The following is a 20,818-nucleotide window of genomic DNA, read 5'->3' as shown; positions in this document are numbered from 1 at the left end:
TAAATTGCATTAATTTCTCTGGTCCTGTCTGGTTAAACTTTTACTGCCCCCCCGTGTTTTGAAAATGCGTCCACTTCCATAGCAACCTGGACTCACAGTGATTGAGTTTGACTTTCTGAGTAAGCCCGTCTGAAAGTACTGTCTGCCATTTTTATTTTTAAGGAAAAGCATGTGTGGATTCATTTCAACAGGTAAGAGCAGCACTTTAAACACATCTCAGTTTACTCATGTTTTTACACCTAGCGTGTTGGAAATTTGAGTTTTTCTTTCTCTTTGCAAGAGTTTCTCCGCCTTACTGTGGACAGTTTTGTGAGTAAAAGTTTAGATTCCTCACATTTTCCCCAGTCTGTTACAGCTCGGACAGAATGTTTGTTTTTTAAGCGTTTTAATGTTGATCTTCACACAGGAGAGCTCTCTGGCCTCTGATGATGTACTGGCTCACTTCTTCAATGATTTCCTAAGTGCGCCGGTAATGTAGGCCTGACATAGATATGCAAAACTTTGACATGGCTCAAAGCAGTTTTTCTTACCTTCGCATGTTTTTGCCAGTCTTTCCCAGAGGCTTTGCGGTACAACCGGGAGACGGGGCTGTTTGAGATGGCGAGTAGAGCGGCAGAGTTTGTCTCCACAAGAATCCGATCAGCCCTTTATAACAGAAAATCACAGCTTCTTGCTGTTGACCCGTCACTGCTCACCAAAATGCCCCCAATAGACAATCATTACGCTGTCTGTGTAAGTAGCTGCTAGCAAAATGTTTGTTTGTATGGAGGGGTAGAAATCTCTATACTGGATTGAAGAACTTGTCCCTGACATTCACAGTGCCTGGACAGAGAGCGAGGAATGCAGTGGATCAAAAAGGAAAGATTCCCCTTTTTCCTTCAAAGTGATTGTTATCATGAATACAGGTAAAGTGTTAAATCCTGCTGAAAGAAATGTTTTAATCATTTGTTTTGCAGGCAAGTTTCATCTCATTTTTACCTACATTTTCTCTTTACCTATGAAATGTGATTTCTTTGCAGTATCCAGACAGTGTGCTAAGATGCCTTAATGCTGACTTTGCTGTCTCCTTATTTTATGATGAACAAGTAAAGTCTGGGTCTCTTTTTAGTTTAGTTTGCAAGTGTTTTAACTTTTAAAAGAAGTATCGATTTAAGATTGCTACTTTCAGATCTGAGACTAATCTCTTCTCCGTCTTTTAAGAAGCCTAAAGGCTTCAAGAATCTCTGCAGAGAGAGCCATGCTAACTTATAGGCTGCACATAGAAGCAGCAATACAACAGCAGCCATTTACAGGCCATTCTTTTGAATCTTTTGTCTTGTATCTCTGCCTCACCAGTTGTGGCACATGGCTGTGCCTACCTGAGGGGTTTCTACCTGTTATAAGGGAGTTTTTCCTTTCTACTGTTGCCAAGCACTTTCTCATCGGGGGTTGTCTGATTGTGGGGTTTTCTCTGTATTATTGTAGGGTCTTTTTCTTACAATAAAAAGGGCCTTGAGACAACTGATATTGTATTTAAATAAAACTGAATTCAACTGAATTAAAAAAAATAATGTTTTTAAGAAATCTTGCTTGTGTATTTTCCAACTGGCAGTGCCTCCTCTCTCTGTGATTTTCCCCAGACTAGCCAAGCTTCTGCTTCAGTGGGACCCAAACTTGTGTATTCACAGAAGGAAAAGCAGTTCAGTTCGGACCACCCTGTCAGCCCCTCAACTGCGTTCCTTAAAATTAAACACGGGTAATACTAATGTAGTAAATGTCTTGTCCCGCAGTGCAGCAAAACAAAATGTGTATGTATCCTGTGAGTATAAAAATAAGAACTATGTGTGTCCCATGTTTTTATTTCCTCACATCTCAGGGTTTATGAGCACACGCAATCTTACATGTCTAACATCTCTGCAAAAGGAACAACTTATTCCAAAAAGCAGTGACTCAACCAGATGTTACTCCAGCTGGTCTGAGCCAGAAAGCCTGTGTTCCTTTCCCCCTTTGTCCTCATCAGGTTTCTCCTCTGCTCACCTTCAAAGTGGGAAACCTCAGGAACTTAAGAGCTCACAAACAGAGCTGGGTGTCTGCTCTGGGCTATCATCTGTTAGTAAAGAGAAACCCCTAAAAGAGATCAGTAGCCTGGCATCTCATTCTCCCGAACAACACTTGGAGTACCTGGCTGTCCAAGTGACTGAACAGGTGCTTAAAGACACAATGAATGTAACGGATGGTCCGAACCAGGCAGACACTTGGGAGTGCTTCAGCAAGTCAGGAGATCAGGCAAACTGTAGCAGCACAGACAGATCCTGTAAATGTGACCTTAACCGACATCTCAACAGAGGAAGACTGGAGGGGGAGAAAGAGAGACGTCAACTTGGCAAGAGGGGGTGTGGATGGGATAAGAAGGATCAGGAAGAGGGGAGCAGAGCCACAAACCAGGAAGATGTCCCTTATACTTGTTGCAGTGATACAGGTTTCTATGGAAGCTTGGATAAGTTTAGGGAGTTTTTACAAGGAACGTCAGGAGAGAAGCTCCTTAATCTCTGGATGGATATAGAGAGACTGAAGGCTGCACGGGACAAAGAGCGGAAGCACAGGTAAACACACCTGTCTTATTCTGCAGCTCCAAAAGTTCTAAACATTCAAGCAGAATTTATTGTCTTTTGTTAAGTGAAATAAATTTTCAATGTGGTATTGTTTCAGGTATTTGGTTCTCATGAGAAGCTGCTACCTGCTGAGCAGCAGTCAGTTCAGTCTGAATGCGGAGCTGCTCTCCAGACTGGGACTGACTACCTCCCCCTGCTGGACAGAGGACAAACTGCGCTCAGTTCAGACCTGCCTCACTGAGCCTCTGCTCCACTACTGGTGAGATTTGCGGTGTTTATCTTCTAAATGTCAGTGACTGTGTCTAGAATGCATCCATAAAAATGACCTTTACATTTACTCCTGTATTACATTTATTATTTTGTTGTCTTGTATAATTATTGATTGTGTTCTGTATAAACTGGGTTTTCATAAGTTATAATTTTGCATGTGTCTAAATCTTCTAATGAAATTATGCCCCCTCTCTTTTCTGCAGGGTTCCTCGGTTCTGGACATCTCTGTGCCATCAGGAAGACCATAGTAATTCCTCTGATGTGGAGCTGAGGACAGGGTGGTGTTACAGCTCTTCTTTGGGCTCACAGCCTCGCTGTTGCTCAACGTTCTTACGAACTGATATCAGCTCGCCCCAGTCTTCCCATACTGTCCGTACACAGGTAGGTGTATTGAGATATATGTTACTATGTGCTTATAAGCTTTATGGCAGGAAATCAAGCCCACAAAAGCATCATGAAGCAACAATAAACAACCCAGAGTTTTTATCAGTCAGCAGTAAAAAAGGATTAAAAGATAGATTTTAGTGAAATAAATATGAACATGAGAGTATCGGCCAGCTCTTGTTTATACTTGTATAAATTGTACAACTTGGTAGTTTCTCCCTCTAGTCATCCATGCTCCTCCTGCATGCACTCTACACCCTGCTGGGGTCCTCTCCCACTGCCATCTCCTGATTTGTGAACCACTGCAGGAAGTGATTTATCAAACATCTTTTCCAGTCTAAAAACATACAAAACAGAGACAAATGGGAAACCTATTCAAGCTGTGTCTTTGCACGCTAAGGATTCACCTGTTTTGATAGATTTTTGTAGTGACTAAACAATGTACTGTGGGAAAATAATTTTAAAGCCAAAACAAATGAAAATCAACTAGTTTTCACTCCAGCTTTACCTAGTTATTTTATATAAACGCTATATTGCATTTAAAGTTTTTGTATTGTATTTCATCAGGTGATGTCCAGCAGAAGTCAACTACAGTGCAGCACAATGATGGAAAAGATGCTGCAGGCTCTTTGTGCTGAGTCTCGTGCTGGCTCATACTTCACACACTTCTGCGAACAATCTGGAAACCAGGTACAAACAGCTGCAGATGTTAACGAACTGTTTTAGAGAACATGAGGCAGAAAAAAAGAAGCTCGAGGTAATTTAAAAGTGGTGCCAAAGAGTTTCTTCAGCTGAGCAGCTAAGACTATTGTTTGCAGTTCTCCACGGTGCTGTGCTGCTGTAGATGATGGCAGGTTGCTTTGTGCTTTGTGCTTTTTGTTTGTGAAATGCATTGCTGTCATTCTCCTTTATACAATTATGTGTAGCTTATGTTTTACCCTGTGCCACATAGATTAAGAATCTGGGCTCATGTATGGAAACTGTTTCTTTTTAAAGCTTGACCCAACCACTAACTTGTGCTCTAACCGTTATAAATTCACATTAATGGATTGAAGTACATGTAAATATAAGTCAGCTGACAGGGTTTTTGATGTGTTCCACACTGTTTTCCTGTCCCAGCTGTGGGTGAATGCACTTTACTTCTGGACCGACCTGCAGTATTACCGTGAGCTCTTCTACCAGGATGGTCTGGACCCTTACAGAGTGCAGAGAGAGGCACAGGTCAGCACACGCAAACACACAAGCTGTTATCACTGTCAGTGTGTATGCACCACACAAAGATATGACACTAATTCATTCAGTTTGATGCTAATGTTGGCTTTTTAGTACAGTTACTGCAGGAAACAAGAAGCACATGCAGTGTTTTTGCATGAAATATGAAATCTTGGGTCTGTATATTTAGGTGTATTTGGTTATATGCCTCTAATAAAAGAATAATAAAATATTGAGAGAGATAAAGAGAGCTCAATTAGAGAGGATGCCAGGAAAAAACTACCAGTTATAGTAACGTAAAGCTGAGGAGATCAGATGTCTTAAATAAGCAGCCAGTAGTTAAAAGGCAATAAAACAGAGGTTGTGTATTAGATTTTCTATTATTCTCCCTTTTACGCACACACGCACGCACACACACACACGCACACACGCACACGCACACGCACACACACACGCACGCACACGCACGCGCGCGCGCACACACACACACACACACACACACACACACACACCTGCCCTTGTGTACGTGATCTGTTAGCTTGCCACTCCCATTCTCCTCTCTGCTTCTCTTTCAGCCCTCTTCACCCCCTCACACTAAGCCGAGAGATTTAAACTCCCATAAAAACAAGTGAGTCAGACCCCCCCAGCTTTGCGCCAGTCCAGTCACCCAGAACCACCCAGCCTGACTGCAGCTGGCCCAGGGAGGAAAGCAGGCAGTTCTGGTCCAGAATACCTCACAGTGAAACCTATTTTCCTTCAGTTAACCTTTAGTTCACCAGAGCAGTGACATTTAGATGATCTTTCCATAATTCTGAGGCCAAGCGGGGTAACTGACTGACATTTATGTGGTGTGAGGGCAGCAGTGATGAGCGATAGTGAAGACTGTGTGCGAGAGAGCGCAGCGGTGGTGAAGAGAAACGTTTCTGACCTTAATGCAGTTTTATGACTCCTTCTTTCCTCGCCTCTTGTCTCCTCTTGTCTCCTCAGTTCCTTTACTCCACATATCTTTTCAGCTCTGCCAGGAGGCGCTTTGGTGTTGATGAGAAGTTGAGAAGGGAGGTGTATGACAGACTGATGCCCCCGTTTGAGGAGCTGTTTGACAGGGTCGAGGAACACGCACTGAACATCCTGGTGGAGGCGTGGACCACGATGGTCAACAGGGACACAGAGTCTTTCCAGCAGGTAACCGCAGCGCTGCATTAGCACACGCTGCTTCATAAACTTCAGTTTATGTGGAGAAACTAGGCTTCCTTGAGTATTTCTGAAGGTTTGATTACACTGAGGCCTAATTAAAGGAGAGATTGCTTTAAACATGGATAAGCATCTGGTTTTTGACAAGCAAGAAAGTGACTTTCCCATGTGTGTGCTAGTGTTTATGTTGCTGTGTTTAGAAATCCAGAAAGATCAAACCGATCAGGCTTGTTAGTTTGAGGGTAAGGTTTCCTAAAGAGCCTTGCGGATTGGATTTAGATAGTTGCAACTCAGAAAGTGTCCATCACACTGTCCACTTTAATTTAAAAGCATAAAAGACGAAGAAATGCAGCGAATTCTCACATTTCAGAACCTTGAAATATGGACACTCAGGTGTTTCTGACTGTAAAAATGATTTAAATGATAAATCAGTCGTGAAAATATTTAATGCTTAGTTTTTGTGTGTGTGTGTGCAGGTAGCTGTGCAGGAGGAGGTGCGCTCCATTGACAGCTGGGAGTACAGAGAACTGTGCAGCCTGTACGAGGAATCACAGCTGCGACTGGAGCAGGTCAGATCAGCATCCAGCAGTAATAAGATCTATAAAATGCTCGCACTGTGAGTTATTAGGCAGTAAACACACCTGCGAGCGTGAAACGGCTGTGTAAACATAAATGTGAAAATGTATTGCCTAGTAACAATGTTGATTATCTACTGCTATGAGACTGCTTTACTTGGCACAGATACATTATTTGCAATGATGTCATACCGCTGGTAAAAAAAAAAAAAAAGAACAAATGGTCTTTAGGGTGACTTTCGAACATCTAGGAGGCAGGATGAAGCATGGTTTGCAGGAGAAACATCATTTAGCTTTAAAGCTTTATTTTACTGAGGATTTGTCCTCGGCTTGCATTTTAAAACTGGACCTTCAGTGATGAAGTGCTGGATGACTCTTTGTGTGAATGGGTGAAAATGTCTGGTGGTCTAAAGTGCTTTAAGTGGTCAGTTAGATTCGACACTATCCGTCCCACTGTTTCCATCTTCCTCTCCTCTCGTTGCATCTGTCCTGCAGGGGGAGCAGTGCAGCTCCATGCTATCTGCTTCATCTATTACACCTACACACACTTCTGACTCTTGGTCCAGAGTGTCTCCAAATTACCGTGGTTACCGTTTAGGCTCCTTACTTCGTCACCGCCATGAGATCGGGCACTTCATGTCTTTCCTACAAAATCAGAACGCCAGGTGAACTGCAGATTTTAGACTTTACCTGTAATATTCATAAACAGTTATAATATGAAATATATATGGAAACATGGATTTGCTTTTGTTTAGTATCCATCTGATGTGCTGGCTGGATCTGGAGCAGTATAGGAGGACTCCTCGGCAGCACAAGGCTATCAGGCAGGAGAGATCAGCATGGATTGCTGCCAGATACCTCAACAGGAAGTACTTCTTTGGCTCTGACAGCCCTGCCATGACAGAACAACAGAATGATGTAAGTCAGCCCATCTAAATATTTTAAAACCATGTTAAACGTACCCATGTTGGCTCAGTAGCAACTCCAAAGAATATGAGTTATTGTCAACTTCCTGGGAAAGCCTCACAGAGGCAGAGGAAGTAGGAACAGGCCGCCCGTGACATGACTATTCCAAGATGGGATTTGAGCTCCAGCTGAGGATCAGCATCCAGATTTGATAAGCAGAGGCTGCTGCAGCTCTCACACAATTCCCCCATCTCCCTCCTCGGGACTCCTGCAGACTTGACGCTGACAGCTCTGACAGCGGGGTGTTGGCAGCGAGCGGGAGATGAGAGAACATGGTTGGAATTAAAAGGAGAAGAAGAGGAGAATGTTTTGGATCCAAGAAGACAGAGATGATCAGCTCCAGCAACGAGGACAGTAGGATGAAATCTGTCCTGACGTTTATGAGGTTTCTGGGTTCTAAGATTACTCCACGAGGGTGTGGTGCGTAGTCAGGATGAGTAGATGGGACATGCAGCGGTTGGCGTGGTTTTCTCTTTGGGCCCACAGAGATGCTTGTTTTTCTTACGTGTCACAGGACGCTGGTTCTGATGTGATTTTTTTTAGCTGTAATGAGAGAATCTATTAGTGAAATTTGTAGGTTTGTAGGCAAAAAGGTTGATGTTAGATATTTTTGCCACTATTTTATCTTTTTTCTATTCATTTGTCTCATCCCTGGGTTGCTGCATACATACAGCGGTTGCAGTTAAACAATAGTCTGATGTTGTTCTTGGGTTCAGATAGGCATGCAGCGCACTTGTTGGCATGAATCTTTTGTCTGATTTTTTTTTTTTTCTTTAGTCACTTGTCATCCTCATCTCATAAATACCATCAGAATAAATATTTGAACTGAGGATTTGAATTAGAAAGCCAATTCCAGTGGAAGGATCGGGCCTGGCTGCCGTTCTTGCATCTCAGTGTTGGTTCTTGTCTGCGTGAGCAATGTAGAGAGACTGACAGCTTTACTGCTTTGGCCCTTCATTCTTCAGTCACTCAGTCATCCAGTCACAGATTGGCCCCCTTTCATCTGCTCACTCCCACCGCGGTGCCATGACTGGTTCTCATTTCTGAAGCGAGTGTATGCGTGCACGCGTGCCTGTGTGCGTGCAGAATGAGATGAGAGAAACTATAAAGGAGATATAAAAAGAGAGACACGGCCAAATCGATGCATGAAGACAGAAAGCAGAAAGAGGGGAGATGAAGAGAGCAGTGGGTTTGTGGGAATGAAGAAGAGCACAGCAGGAAGCACAAAGGAGAGGAGCTGTCAGTGGGGTTTCCCACTGTGGGCAGTTTTTCTTTCTCCCGTCCACCTCGACCGTCATGTGTTCCTCGTATAGAAATCTATAGACGTGTCCGTTCAGTCTGCTTCAAACACGTGCAGCCATGAGCCGGCACTCCCCCGTCTTCTTTCCTGTGTGTCTGTGTGCAGATTTTGCATTTGGCAGGTGGAATTGAGCGTCTGAAGTTGGAGTGCCTCTCAAACCCAGTCGTCGTGGAGATCCAGGACGTCGTGAGGAATCACATCGAGAAAACATGGCTGCCTCTGTTTCTGTCCACAACAGAGTTCATCGAACGGCAGAAACGCAGACCAGAGGTGGACATACTCTCACACTTTCCTTTACAAAAGACGCCAGTGAATCATCAGCTATTTGACTCATGCAGGTTATACTGAAGGTCCATTACTTGAGAAAAACAATGGTTAGTAACAGTGGAATTTATACACACTGTGAGTGCAAGGGCGAAAGTTAAGTACTGTGATTACATCAATCATAAGCTAAGGACATATTTTTCTATTCTAACTGGAATTTCTCAGGTTGGCTGCTGTGAACTCTGAAAGCATTTGAAAGATATTTTTAGCCCCATTTCTTTTCCTCTTTGCCTTTCGCAGGCTGCTGTTGTAACTGAGAACATGTTCTTAATGATGAAGGTTACATTCATTCCTGGTACGTGTTGTAGTAAAAATAGGTATTTTACAAAAGCATGGCCCGTTTGTCGCTCAGCTTCACCTGGCATCTATTCAGCAAACTGCACAGTCATGGCAGTTTGTGCACGTGCTGCTGATAGCTTTAGTTAACTTTTAAAAAGGTTTTAAACTTTAGGTGCCTTTAATACAAAATAATCTCCAGAGTGAAGTATACAGATTTTGGTGATTCCCTGAACAGCAGGACAAAGTTTGAATACTGGATCGGCTGTAAAGACATTCCATAGGGAAGTATCCTTTGGACTTCAGCGACCTCAGCATGTTGATATTTGCAGTTTTGAGTAAAACACCTGGAAAATTCTCTTAAAGAGACCTCTGGAGTTTAGTTGTACATAAACTCCGTCATGTTATATAATATCTGTCGTAAAGTAAATGCAAACTGTTCTCCTGAAGCCTACACTTGAGAACTGTTCTTCCGTTTTGCTGAATATTTGTTGTAATATCACTTATTGCAAAGCTTACAACATTTCCTAGTGGTCTTGTGTTTATTTGCACACATCCAGCCTTCTAATACGCTTTCATGATGTCACCGAAGTCAGCAGAGCACACTGAGATTAACGATGCTGCAGAGAAGCCTCTTTAACAAAGGTCAGGAGATTTAAGACACTGAATGATTAAAAAGAGTAGAAGTGATTTTGACCCCCTTTGATCTTCTGCTTCAGCTGTACCACGTGCACGTGTTTGATTCCTGGAGTGTAATGGTGCTGAGAGCAAACTGATATAGGAAGTCAGGCACACGTTAATGTTACGTGAGCAACCATTATGCGCAATTACCCTGCAGTCACTCTCTCAGGTTGCCTCATCAGGTGGAAACCCATAAACCTGGGATTCTGCTTCATTATGTTATCAAGTTTAGTCACACTGATCCTCTCATTAGGTAATGAGAGGCAGACACAGGTTAGCATTACACCGTGCAGGAGGAGACGAGCGGAAGGTGGAAAAGCTGGTTAAGAGGTGACGAGGAAGACGGCGAGGTCGTCTGAGACGGATGACATCAGGGAACTAAAGAGCTCGCTAGGAGGAGATAGAAGGAAATGCAGACGTGGGGCAGGTTAAAGGTCTAAAAAAAAGAAAAAAGAAAGAAGTGCAGGCAGAGCTTTGGTTACAGCCAGCAACAGGGAGCAGTAGAGAGGTCTGAGAAGTGTTCCTAGTTATACTCCCTTTCTGACGTTTGACCTGTTTGCACGTGTTTGTGTTTGTGTGTGGCAGCCACAAGAGGTGGCGGGCAGGCTCTCACAGCACGTCCACCGTCAACGCAGAGCAAGAAAAGAAGCCTGGAAGGTAAGGAGAAATCCTCCAGGGGAAGCTGGATATTTTTTAAATGGATAAAAATAAGGCATTTCCTGGCCTGAAAGCATGTGCGATTTAGTTCATGACTTGGCTTTAAGCACTGGCTTTGTCAGACACCATTTTGGCCTTGGGGTTAGTTTTCTCAAATTGGATCCAGAATAAATAAGATTAAAGCATCATTACTAACCTTCCTTTAATAGTTTTTGGAGTGATTTCCACACAGCTCTGTTCCCGTCCTCTCATCGCAGGACACAGATATAAAACATGTACATTTCACATTAGGAGCAGGATGATTACAGGAAGACGTTTTCATACATGATTGTGACCATCACGTTTATGATCATGATGTCATCACTGGCAAATAACGAGTATCATTATCTCAGTATCTGTGAGCTAAGAGTGGAACTCAGAGGTCAGCCGCTGTACAGGAGAACACTGTACTGTATCGGGGTAGGTGATGGCGGACGGCGTGTCACAGATAACCCGAGGAATCCTGCGTCATGTGTCCCTGCAGGCCGAGGGCTTGTGGATGAGTTCCACCAAAGAGATCCTGCTGTTCCGACAAACCCTGCTCAACCCTGTCACCTGCCAGCAGTTCCAGGACTTCGTCTACTCGAAGGGAGGCTTCCTGGAGAATGATGTGCTCTTTTGGTTAGAGGTGCAGAGGTACAAGGTAAAATATCTTGTAATATCTATAAGAACAAATGCTTTCTCAGTCTTTTCCCGTCTCCCTCAGCTGTAAACCAGAACCAGGCACCGGTGGATCTTTGAAATGTCTGTTAAAATTTGACTGCTGTTTCTAAATGAACACTTTGCCCTCTCTGCTTAGAAGTCTTTATTAGCCAAACCTACTGTGTTACTGTACATCTGAGCCAATATCTATGATTTGTGAGTCCAACTCTAAAAGCAAGTCAAAAATAATGTAAGAAATGCTTGATGTGCAGTTTGAATATGGAAAAAAAAAGAAGCTAGCCCTAGTTTTCCTATCTCGGTACAAAAATTCCTCAATGATTGCAAACATTTGTGGAACAGTGGGAACACAGAATTGTTCCCATGTTACTTTTCATTCCTCCTTTTCCCTCTTTGCTTTTGAATGCAGGACCTCTGTCATTCCCACAGTGATGATGCCACCATCCAGCAAAAAGTCTCCACAATCATCAGCTGTTTCATCAACTCTTCCATGCCCCCGGCCCTGCAGATAGACATTCCTCCCCAGCAGGCTCAGCACATTCTGGAGAAACGCCACGAGCTGGGCCCTTACATCTTTCGAGAGGCTCAGGTACTCGCGTCGCATGTGCGGGTCGAACATTTACAGACTTTTTTCTTCTGTGTGTGCTTCAAGCTATTCTTCTCTGCCCGTAGATGTCAGTGTTTGATGAATTACTGAAGTTTTGGCCCGAGTTTCAGGAGCTTATCAGCAGCATCCAAGAGGAGCAACTTATTCCTCTGCTGCAGGAGAAACGAGTCAAGCACAGAGCCAGAGTAAGGAGACAGAGAAGGAGGGAGGAAGAGGAGGAGGAAGAGAAAAACAAAGGAAGGAGGAGAGCCCAGGTGAGGAAATGACAGCGACACAACATAAAAATCTGTGAGGGGGAAAAAAAACTTAATCAAAAATCTAACTTTTTGTTCAGGAAGACATGGAGAGTCAAGAGACCAGTGTTACAGAAGAGGATGAGGATGACGAAGATGATGAGGAGGAGGGGGATGATGATGATCGAGATGAAGCAAATGAACCAGAAGAAAGAAGTGAGAAAAAGCAGTCGAGCACACGGAGCAGAGTGTTGTTCACACCCACACAGACGGTGAGGAGCTGCCATGTGTTTGTCGTGCGAAGCTGAAAATGTGTTTCACAAAAATGAATTTAAACCAAAATCAACGATATCCTTCTATGTGGGAGCACAAGATGCTAAAACAAAACCCCCTGACAACACAAAGTCCAAACAAGGCCTCGTCAGTCTCGACCACAGACCATAACGGAGAAACTCGATGCTCTAATTGAACCGTTTTTCTAATCATGTTTGATGCAACTTGATTTCTGGGCATTTGTCTTCAGCTGTCGTGGTCCTACTCCAAGTATATGGCAGGTCTGAAAAGAGAGGAGGTGCTGCTGAGGAGACGGAGTCAGCTGGAAACCACCTTCTCCACGGCCTCAGGTACTTGCGTGCGCACACACACTGCTTTTTTCTCTGAGCTCAGCTAGGCTCCCATATCCACGGTTTTTGACTGCTACTATTCAGATTAAATGCAGGAAACCATAACAATGAAATGACATTTTGCCTTTTTCCCACAGTAAAATCCAGGCTACATTTTCCAAGGCTTTGATATTACGTGGCAGTTGAAGCCAAAGTACTGTCAAACTGACCTGCTCCACATGTCTGAACTGTCTCATTGGGCAAAAGTTCAGCCAAAACAGCCACTTCAGCCCATCCATTAATTATCAATGTTCTGTGAACGAGTCAGTTCCAGGCCATAATGAATGAGGATACATGGAAATGAAGCATAGTGCAAATGGTGTTTTAATGGGATGGTATAGAGGAGCGATGCTGTTAGGATCACAGATGGAGATCATCACTGATGTCTGCGGCAGCCACTCGTGTGACAGAGTCCACACGAGTGCTAAACATAATGTCTTTAACAGATAAATAGCCCTTCTTATTCTTAATGACTGCTGTTTTTACCGCGTCTTCCTCCCCCTGCCAGAGTCCTCTTCTAACCGTAGCATTAAGTCAGCGAGCAGCGAGCAGAGCTACCGGCAGCCCTCACAGCGCTCCTCCAGAACAAACAGCAAACAGTGTAACAGATACAACCGTGAGTGGACATATTGTAGAAACACTCTCTCAGCAGCCGTTTTGTCTTAGACAGGACAGGCTGGGCTTTATTTTATTATTATTTTTTAAACTGCAGGAGGTGTTAGAGCCTGAAGTGAAACCAGAGTGTGAGGAGTGACTCCATGCAGCGTGACTTTAACAGGGGAAGGTGACCGACGCCGTCATCGGAGCGCCAGCGCTGAAAACCGAGAGCTCAGAGGCTACTGATGTATGTCAGAGTGTGTGACAAACACCACGCTGTGAAACGCAAATCTCTGACACTTGAGATAATTTCATTTGTTTAATAAAAAGTTTCTCCATTAATATATTATAGATTTAAATCTTCCGTAGAGCTCAGTGGTGAAACAATACAAAAGGCAACATTAACATGTTTGCATCGTGAGGGATTGGCATCGACAAAGAAAACAGTGTTACTGTCAAACAAGTGTTACATTATCATCTTTAAAAAACATTTTGGTTTAGCATCTAACATCCATCAACAGATATATAATATTGCACTTCACATTGGCTTGAGACACCGACTCATAAGCAGAATGTAAACACACAGAGCTGCTCGTGCAGAGTGAACTCTTCCAGATGGGTTAGTTAGGAAAGGCTCCGACTGCTGCGGCCTGCACATTTGTATCTGTAACGGCGACAGAGCTCTGATTGGATTTAGTGTCCACTGTTTTTGTTTTTCCCACAATTAAAACTGATCCCACTAATGTTCTTTGTGACTATGTGGTGACTTTTCTTTATCAGAAAATATCTTTCAAAGGCAATTTCTAGGAATTCTAGACACGTCTAAGGCATGGTCAACCAGGTGAACACATTTAGATATAAACCCCCTCGTTTTTACACCAAAATGTATGTTTTGCATAAATGAGAAGAGTCAAAGTACAAGATACTTGTTTTTTTCACATTTTACATTAAAATGAAAAAATTGTTTCTGAAGCTGAAAGCCACACGAATCAGTGGAATCCAATGCGTAAGGCTTTGTTCTTCACCATGGTGAACTTGCTGACAAACACTTTTGCAAAAGCGGGGTCCACCAGGTAGCGATAACACTTGGTGACCGAGGGCGGGGGCTCTGTGAGCGTCACTGGGGGCTGCAGCTGGAGGGAAGCTGCAGAGGGGGAAAGAAACTGAGAGGCACGCATCACGTAATCCACCAGCCTCCGATACTGCTGCTCGGACAGACGCTCACGAACACCGTCACCCTGAGAGAGAGAACACACACACACACGGTTACACTGCTGCTGCACCTGCCAGCTGCAGCAGAGCTAACTAAATCATACATCAAGGTTTAGGAATGCTTGTGCACACTGCTGGAAGAAATTAGTCTGGTCTTAATTAACTGTGGCACGTGATGCCATTAACATCAGTGCAGGAGTTAGAGACTCCGACTGTGTGATCGCTGCACAGCTTCATTACTTTTACAGCCTCACCTCAGCATCACTAGTAACTGTCTGCTGCTGTAACGTGAGTGTGAGCTCGCCCTGCTGTCCTGGTTCCTGCTGACACTCCACCTGGAGGCGGCAAGTGGTTTAACATTCACGTCATTATCTATAAAAGGCCCACGAGTTGTTCTCTGAGAAATGTCATCAGACTCTTTAATTCTTTGTGTCTGTGAGTTACCTCTGTGATGGGAAAGGCCTGCTGCTGGGTGTCCTCGCTGAGGCTGACGACAAAGAGCACCTCAGATGTGAGCAGCAGACAGCCGGCGTGCTCCTGACCTGACCCGCTTACGATGGTCACATCCAGGGACATGTGGAGCTCTGGACGCCCCAGAGACTGCAGCATTTTCCTGCAGTCAGAGAAAGCAGGGACGAGTAGACGCTATGAAACCAGCTGGGATCTTTATATTACCCTATAATTTAGAACTATAGACACAACTCCTCCTGCATGACATTTGTGTACATGTACACACGCACAATGAAAGCCTCCATTCAGCCTGCTAACATCAGATATACACTTTGTCTATAAACACGAGACCAAATGTGTCTGCGTACATCCTGTAATTTACATTTCTGCTTGTTCTCAGTGTGGTTCCTATTACACACATACTCAACGGGGAAATATGTGAGCAGGAACTGAAGTGTTCAGTCATGTTTCTCTGACAGTGTGTTTACTTTGGAAGGCAGGTGTTCGGATTGCGGAGCAGATGTTGAGGCAAACACAGTAGGGACAGTTTGGGTCTGCTCAGTGTTACTTTGCTCAAACAGGCTGACCCCTCAAGTGTCTGGGCTACCTGTTGTAGTAAAAATAATTGATGGACGCCTGATGGAAACCAGTTTGACTTCTCTGCAACACAGGGGAGCATTATCTCAACATTTGTGTATTTTATATCAGGATATAGATTTCTTTAATCTTCCTCTAACATTAGCAGAAAAAAAGGCCCTTGAGTGATGAAAACTCAAGTGGAATGTCAAATTTGGAATTCTTCCTGAAGGCAGATGACAGTCGACACTGACTGCTATTACAAGCAAATGTTTGATAGCTATGGAAACCAAACTAAATGAGAATAATTCTTCAGAAAATGCCATAAATGCTTTTTCTGCAGCTCCCGATAACCTCCTGGATACAGAGGCCTCTCATAAATCTTTATGATTACATTAAGAGTTCCAGTGAGAACATACTGGAATCTTTGAAACACTGAGATCTGACGCTGTATATACAGCTCCTCGGAGCCAAAGGTAACCTGCTTGGCAAGCACATGCAACCTTTGTAAACCGAGTCTCTCCAAACTACTCAGGCATGCAAAGAAAGGTGTTCCCCCTCCATGTGAAGGTACTGGGAAACATTTCTGGATAGACTCAGAGTTAAACAACAAGAACAATTTCTAGCTGGCGGCTTTGGCAGAGTGCTTATAAAAACCTTTTAACATGGCTCGATGAGAACAAGGGAGGGCAAGCTGGCTACCATGTGTGGGATCAAGGTCAAACATCTTTGCAGGCTTGTTTGGAGGGGGGTAGGTGGGGGGGTAGGTAATGAACTCTCCAAGGTTTTTTTTTTTTCTTTCTTTTTTTAAACAAAACAGCAAAATGATGAGAGGTAATGGGGAGGAAAAGAACAGCAGATCCTGGTGAGAATCCAACAAAAGCAAAGAAGCAGAGGCGAGAACACATGTCCCACTTTTGAAGAAGAGCTGGGCAAAGGTAAAGGAGGAGTTGGCGGGAATGAAGAGCGGCTGCAGGTCATACCAGACATATTTAAGATGGCTGTTTGGGGCTAGAGCAGACTTTTCTTCTGTAGGCAGGTAGAGCTGTTTGGGAAGCTGCCACAGTCCTGCTCCATGAAGGATCCCTGCAGAAATCAGGACAGTTGACAGCTGAGTTTTGACAAAACTGTGGATTATACACATGCTCTGCGTCTGTGTTTCATATACTGGTAAAAACAAACACTGATTAGGATGATTTTGCGTGCGCGTATTTATGCCATTGTGAGTTCATAACCCCAGTGCGTGTGGTCAGTTTTCTTTCAACCCTCTCTAGCTGTCAGCAGAGCGATGGCAGCAGCGAGCCAGTGAAGTCATCAAGTAGTTAAAACAAAGCAATAAAGAATCCAATGAGCTCCATTAATGATGTCACTGCAGTGGTACTCGGCAATGCTGCGCAGCTCTGAGTGGGTGTTTGTGGATCCATGTGATTCATAACAGAGCACAAATCAGTGAACTTGATCTGCATGTGTAACCAGATGATTGGATTTTTTTTTACTGAATATATTGTCGGAGCGAGTGCCAGTGGGTATGCTAGTGTATGTGTGTCTTTCTGCTGATGATTAAGTTTGTGTGTCTGCGGAGCTCAGAGGTTTCAGGTAGATCAGAGCCAGGCCCTGGGGAGGTAGCGCTCTTTTATGGAGCTCCTCATCTTATTGGCAGTTTATGTGCTGTAGCCAAAAACTGCCAGCACGCACCTCAATTTTCTATCTCCAATATAAAAAACAAACAAACATTAACTCCACAGGATTAAACTGGCTGTATGTAGAAGTAGTAGCATATGTAGGCAGGCCTGCACTGTGTGTGTTTCAGCTGCTCTCTTCTGGTTCCTGGCTTATTAACCCTTAGCTCCTGCCTGAAGCTGAGAGGCGCGAGATCGCCCATGCTCTGACAAACTAACTCTAATCCACACATGTGTTCATTGTTGCTGAGAGCTCCTTGGAAGAAAGACTTAACACTCAGTCTGTGCTAGTTATATCTCAATAGATCAAAGAGCTCACTGCAGGACATGATGGGCTGACAAATCCATTTGTAAATAAAGCTATCAACTTTTTTCTGTCCAAAAAGTTCTTAAATCATTGGCTGGTCTTCAGAAACAAAATAAGGAAACATTCATGAATTTATTACGAATGCTGTTATCTTTGACCGTGCTGAAGTTACCGTATCCAGTCTGGGAAACCAGTTCTGCTGCTCCTCCAATGGGCTTGGTAAAAACCCCCACGATGCCTTTCCCCACTCCAGAAATCACCCCTTTGGCTTTGCTACCAGCTGAGCTCTGCATCTCCCAGTTCCTTTGGAAGTTCTGCATGGGCTGGTCCACGATGCCGGCTATTGCTCCTGACAGAGAAAAGGAAAAAGTCTCTTTCTTAAACTCACCAAAAGAAAACTTTAACAAAATACAAAACGCTCAGTGAGTTCAAAACACCTCTCTGGATTATTGATAAATTGGTATTAAACCAGTAAATATAAATGACACAGGTATTCAGACATGCTTTTAACCTATAGACCATCCACTGTGATGCAGACATGTGAGCAGCTGTTTGGTTCCAGTCAGTATATAATACATATAGGAGTCTGATTTGAGACAGACTTGAGTTTTATTGCCCTCTGAGTGTTTATTGTGTCCCTACTGTGCTGTCTCCACCACTCTGTGTCACAGCTCTCACCACAGTGTGAGCACCTCTTTGAGAATGTGCCAGTGTGCAGCAGATGAAATGTGCGTAGGCAGAATGTGTTATGCATATGAACAGTGGTGAGAAGAAAGTATTTGGCCCCCTTCTTGATTTCTTTTTTCCCATAAAATCTTTTTGTCACACTAAAATGTTTCAGATCAAACAAATGTTAATATTTGACAAAGACAACCAGAGTAAATATTAAGAAGCAAGAAGCAATCCAAACCTACCTGACCTTATGTGAAAAACTAATTGCTTCCTAAATCCAATACGTGGTTGTAGCAGCAAGAACCGCAATCGAGCATTTGTGATAACTGGCAATGAGTCTTTCATATTGCTGTAATCTGGTTCACACTTCTTTGAAAATTTTTAATTCAGACACATTGGAGGGTTTCTGAGCATTAACAGTCCACACTTCGACTAGGACACTCCAGGTCCTGAAGCAGCAAAGCAGCCCCAGACCATTACTCTATGCTACCATGCTTGATTGTTGGTGTCTGAGATGCAATGTGTCTCCCACAGATGCCGTTTTTGTCCAGTCTATTTCTTATCGTTTAATAATGAACTCTGACCTTAACTGAGGCAAGTGAGGCCTGCAGTTCTTTAGATGTTGTTCTGGGTAGGCTCAGAGGCCTTTTCACCTAATAAATGAAATCATCATTTAAAAACTAAATTTTGTATTTACTTGGGTTATGTTTGCCAAATAAACCCTGCAACAGACTGACAACCTGTCCAGGGTGTTCCCTGCCTCTCGCCCTAAGACAGCTGGGATAGACCCCCCCAACCTGACAAGGATAAGCGGAAGAGAATGGATTGTACACACACATATATTGCTCATTTCAAACATAACTATATTTTGGGGGTTCATTTATTACTTAATAAGACAGCTAACTGACTTGTTTGAAGTTTGGTGTTCCTTCTCATATACCTAACAAGCTAATGCCGAGTCGTGACAGTCCCTGTCTCAGTCCGTCCCCGAGGCTCTCTGGCAGCTGCCGTCTCCACTCCTCCTGCCTGGTGTAGTGCTCCTCATCCAGAGACAGACGGTCCATGTTCCTTGCCAGGCTTGTGGCTAAGTTGGTGATGGAGGTTAGGGTGCCTAAACAGAAATGAGAAATTCTTATGTTTTCTCAGTGTCTCTAGTGGCAAGGTAGAAGTACTTTTATGAATTATATCACGGATTTAAAAACTTCAAATGAGAACATGATTTCCAAAAGTGCCCTTCACACTGATCTGCTGAGAAGACTGACTAAAGCTGGGCTTACACTGCGCGATTTTTGGCCCATTTTGAGACGATTTTTGAGTCGTCTCGGCCCGATTTTGGCCTTTATCGTGCGTCGTGGATCGTGTAGTACACGTGGGATAACGAGAAGCGATTAACACCTCACGACCAGCTCCCGATCATCAATCGATTGGTCGTGAGGATTTCAAACCCTCACGACTGTCGTGAGAGTGTCACCGCAGCTGCTCACACTGCGCACGCGCAAACACATAAATGTCGGTGAAAAAGACAGAGCAGCACGGCAGTGCAGCGTGTGAGCTGAACACAAGCGATGGAGGCACAACTTGTAGAACTTTGGAAAGCTCATCCGAGCCTTTTCGATGTGGCCTCACAAAATTATCACGACCACAACAACCGTGAAAATAGTTGGATCGACACTGCTGCTCAATCACAGCTGACTGATCAATGTTTTTCATTAGCAATTTAGCAAAGTTGATGTTGGTGGCGTGCGTGTCTGTGTGAGTGAAAGACAGAGAGGGAGAGCGAGCGACAGAATTTCCGTTATAACCTTCATTTTATGGACGCACAGTGTGAGCACTTGCATCAGAGCATCGGGCCGTATAGTGTGAGACCCTGATCGTGAGCGACGAACTTCTAACCCCGGCGAGTCAATCGTGCAGTTTGAGCGGGAGCTGAATATCGTGACTGAAAAAAATCGCAGTGTCTGCCCAGCTTAATGTTGAGGTGGACACTAAATGTTGACTTGTGCTTTTAACCATGTCTGCCACAAAACAAAAGCGAAACACATCATTTTGTGTAACTTGTGTTTGTAAATGTTATTTGAGTCATTTCATTTATCACACGGGAGAAATGCCATAACTCCATGAGATAACTTAATCTGATGCTCTATATTTGTTGTGTTGTAAGTCTTGTGTGAGACTCACATGAAAACTCTTCCATCCACAAATAAAATAAAGACAAAGAACAAAGACGGAGCATTTATGTTACCTTTCGAAATATGTTTGACGAAGGAGGTGGTCCCTCTGGACACTCCACTGACAAAGGCTCCAGGCCCACGTGTCAAACCCTCATATGGGAGGCGGAAAAAGTCGGATACGCCGTTGCCGATGCTCCGCACCAAGCTGGCAGGACTGCCCAGGATCTCCAGAGACCCCACAACCCAGCCTGAGACAGACACAGTGTGCTGCATGGTTACATTTGTGTAGAGCAACACTGCAGTACTGCACTGTGACGATCTGAACTAAAACAGGATATTTATCCATATTCTCATGGGTCATACTCTTTGCACTGCATTCTGAGAAGTCACAAAAACTCCACTTCCTCAAGGCTATGAAACATTTTAGCAAACAGTCACAAACCACCTTCATCCAGAAAAGCCTGGACTGAAAGCAAACGCTTAAATAAACTAAACTTTAACTGTGTTATTTCTGGAGTGAGTCTCA

General features: G+C 43.8%; 2 protein-coding genes across 3 annotated transcripts in view; one reads left to right on the top strand and one right to left on the bottom strand.

The window, feature by feature from the left end:
* The first annotated feature begins 74 nt into the window (after positions 1-74).
* On the top strand, positions 75-13,609 carry LOC102298872 (regulator of G protein signaling 22). Of its 2 annotated transcripts, none has more exons than XM_042224169.1 (24): positions 75-191; positions 281-309; positions 407-469; positions 550-732; positions 820-905; positions 1,620-1,735; positions 1,856-2,582; positions 2,689-2,850; positions 3,065-3,242; positions 3,813-3,935; positions 4,365-4,466; positions 5,445-5,639; positions 6,125-6,217; positions 6,719-6,888; positions 6,979-7,141; positions 8,595-8,759; positions 10,356-10,427; positions 10,951-11,109; positions 11,536-11,715; positions 11,844-11,987; positions 12,068-12,238; positions 12,490-12,589; positions 13,137-13,244; positions 13,341-13,609. In XM_042224169.1, the coding sequence occupies exons 1-24, from the start codon at positions 170-172 to the stop codon at positions 13,355-13,357; spliced, it is 3,528 nt and encodes a 1,175-aa protein (XP_042080103.1). In that variant the 5' UTR covers positions 75-169; the 3' UTR covers positions 13,358-13,609. The 2 variants fall into 2 exon arrangements, with proteins under 2 accessions (XP_042080103.1, XP_005930227.1); XM_005930165.3 differs by having other exon boundaries at positions 11,799-11,987.
* Positions 13,610-14,165: 556 nt separating this feature from the next.
* LOC102299397 (vacuolar protein sorting-associated protein 13B) overlaps positions 14,166-20,818 on the bottom strand; it is a 306,909-nt gene continuing 300,256 nt past the window's right edge. The window contains exons 62-68 of the mRNA XM_014336114.2: positions 20,364-20,540; positions 19,062-19,232; positions 17,622-17,798; positions 16,447-16,549; positions 14,882-15,050; positions 14,692-14,772; positions 14,166-14,463 (exon numbers count right to left, since the gene is read on the bottom strand). Coding sequence (XP_014191600.1) covers positions 14,215-14,463; positions 14,692-14,772; positions 14,882-15,050; positions 16,447-16,549; positions 17,622-17,798; positions 19,062-19,232; positions 20,364-20,540 — 1,127 coding nt within the window. The 3' untranslated portion in view covers positions 14,166-14,214. The remainder of the gene's footprint in view (positions 14,464-14,691; positions 14,773-14,881; positions 15,051-16,446; positions 16,550-17,621; positions 17,799-19,061; positions 19,233-20,363; positions 20,541-20,818) is intronic.

The sequence above is a fragment of the Haplochromis burtoni genome, unplaced genomic scaffold (genome assembly GCF_018398535.1).
Source record: "Haplochromis burtoni strain Fernald_Lab_line unplaced genomic scaffold, NCSU_Asbu1 Contig_130, whole genome shotgun sequence".
Classification (NCBI taxonomy): Eukaryota; Metazoa; Chordata; class Actinopteri; order Cichliformes; family Cichlidae; genus Haplochromis; species Haplochromis burtoni.
Note: the sequence above shows the minus strand (reverse complement) of the source record. Positions and strands in the feature narration are given on the sequence as shown.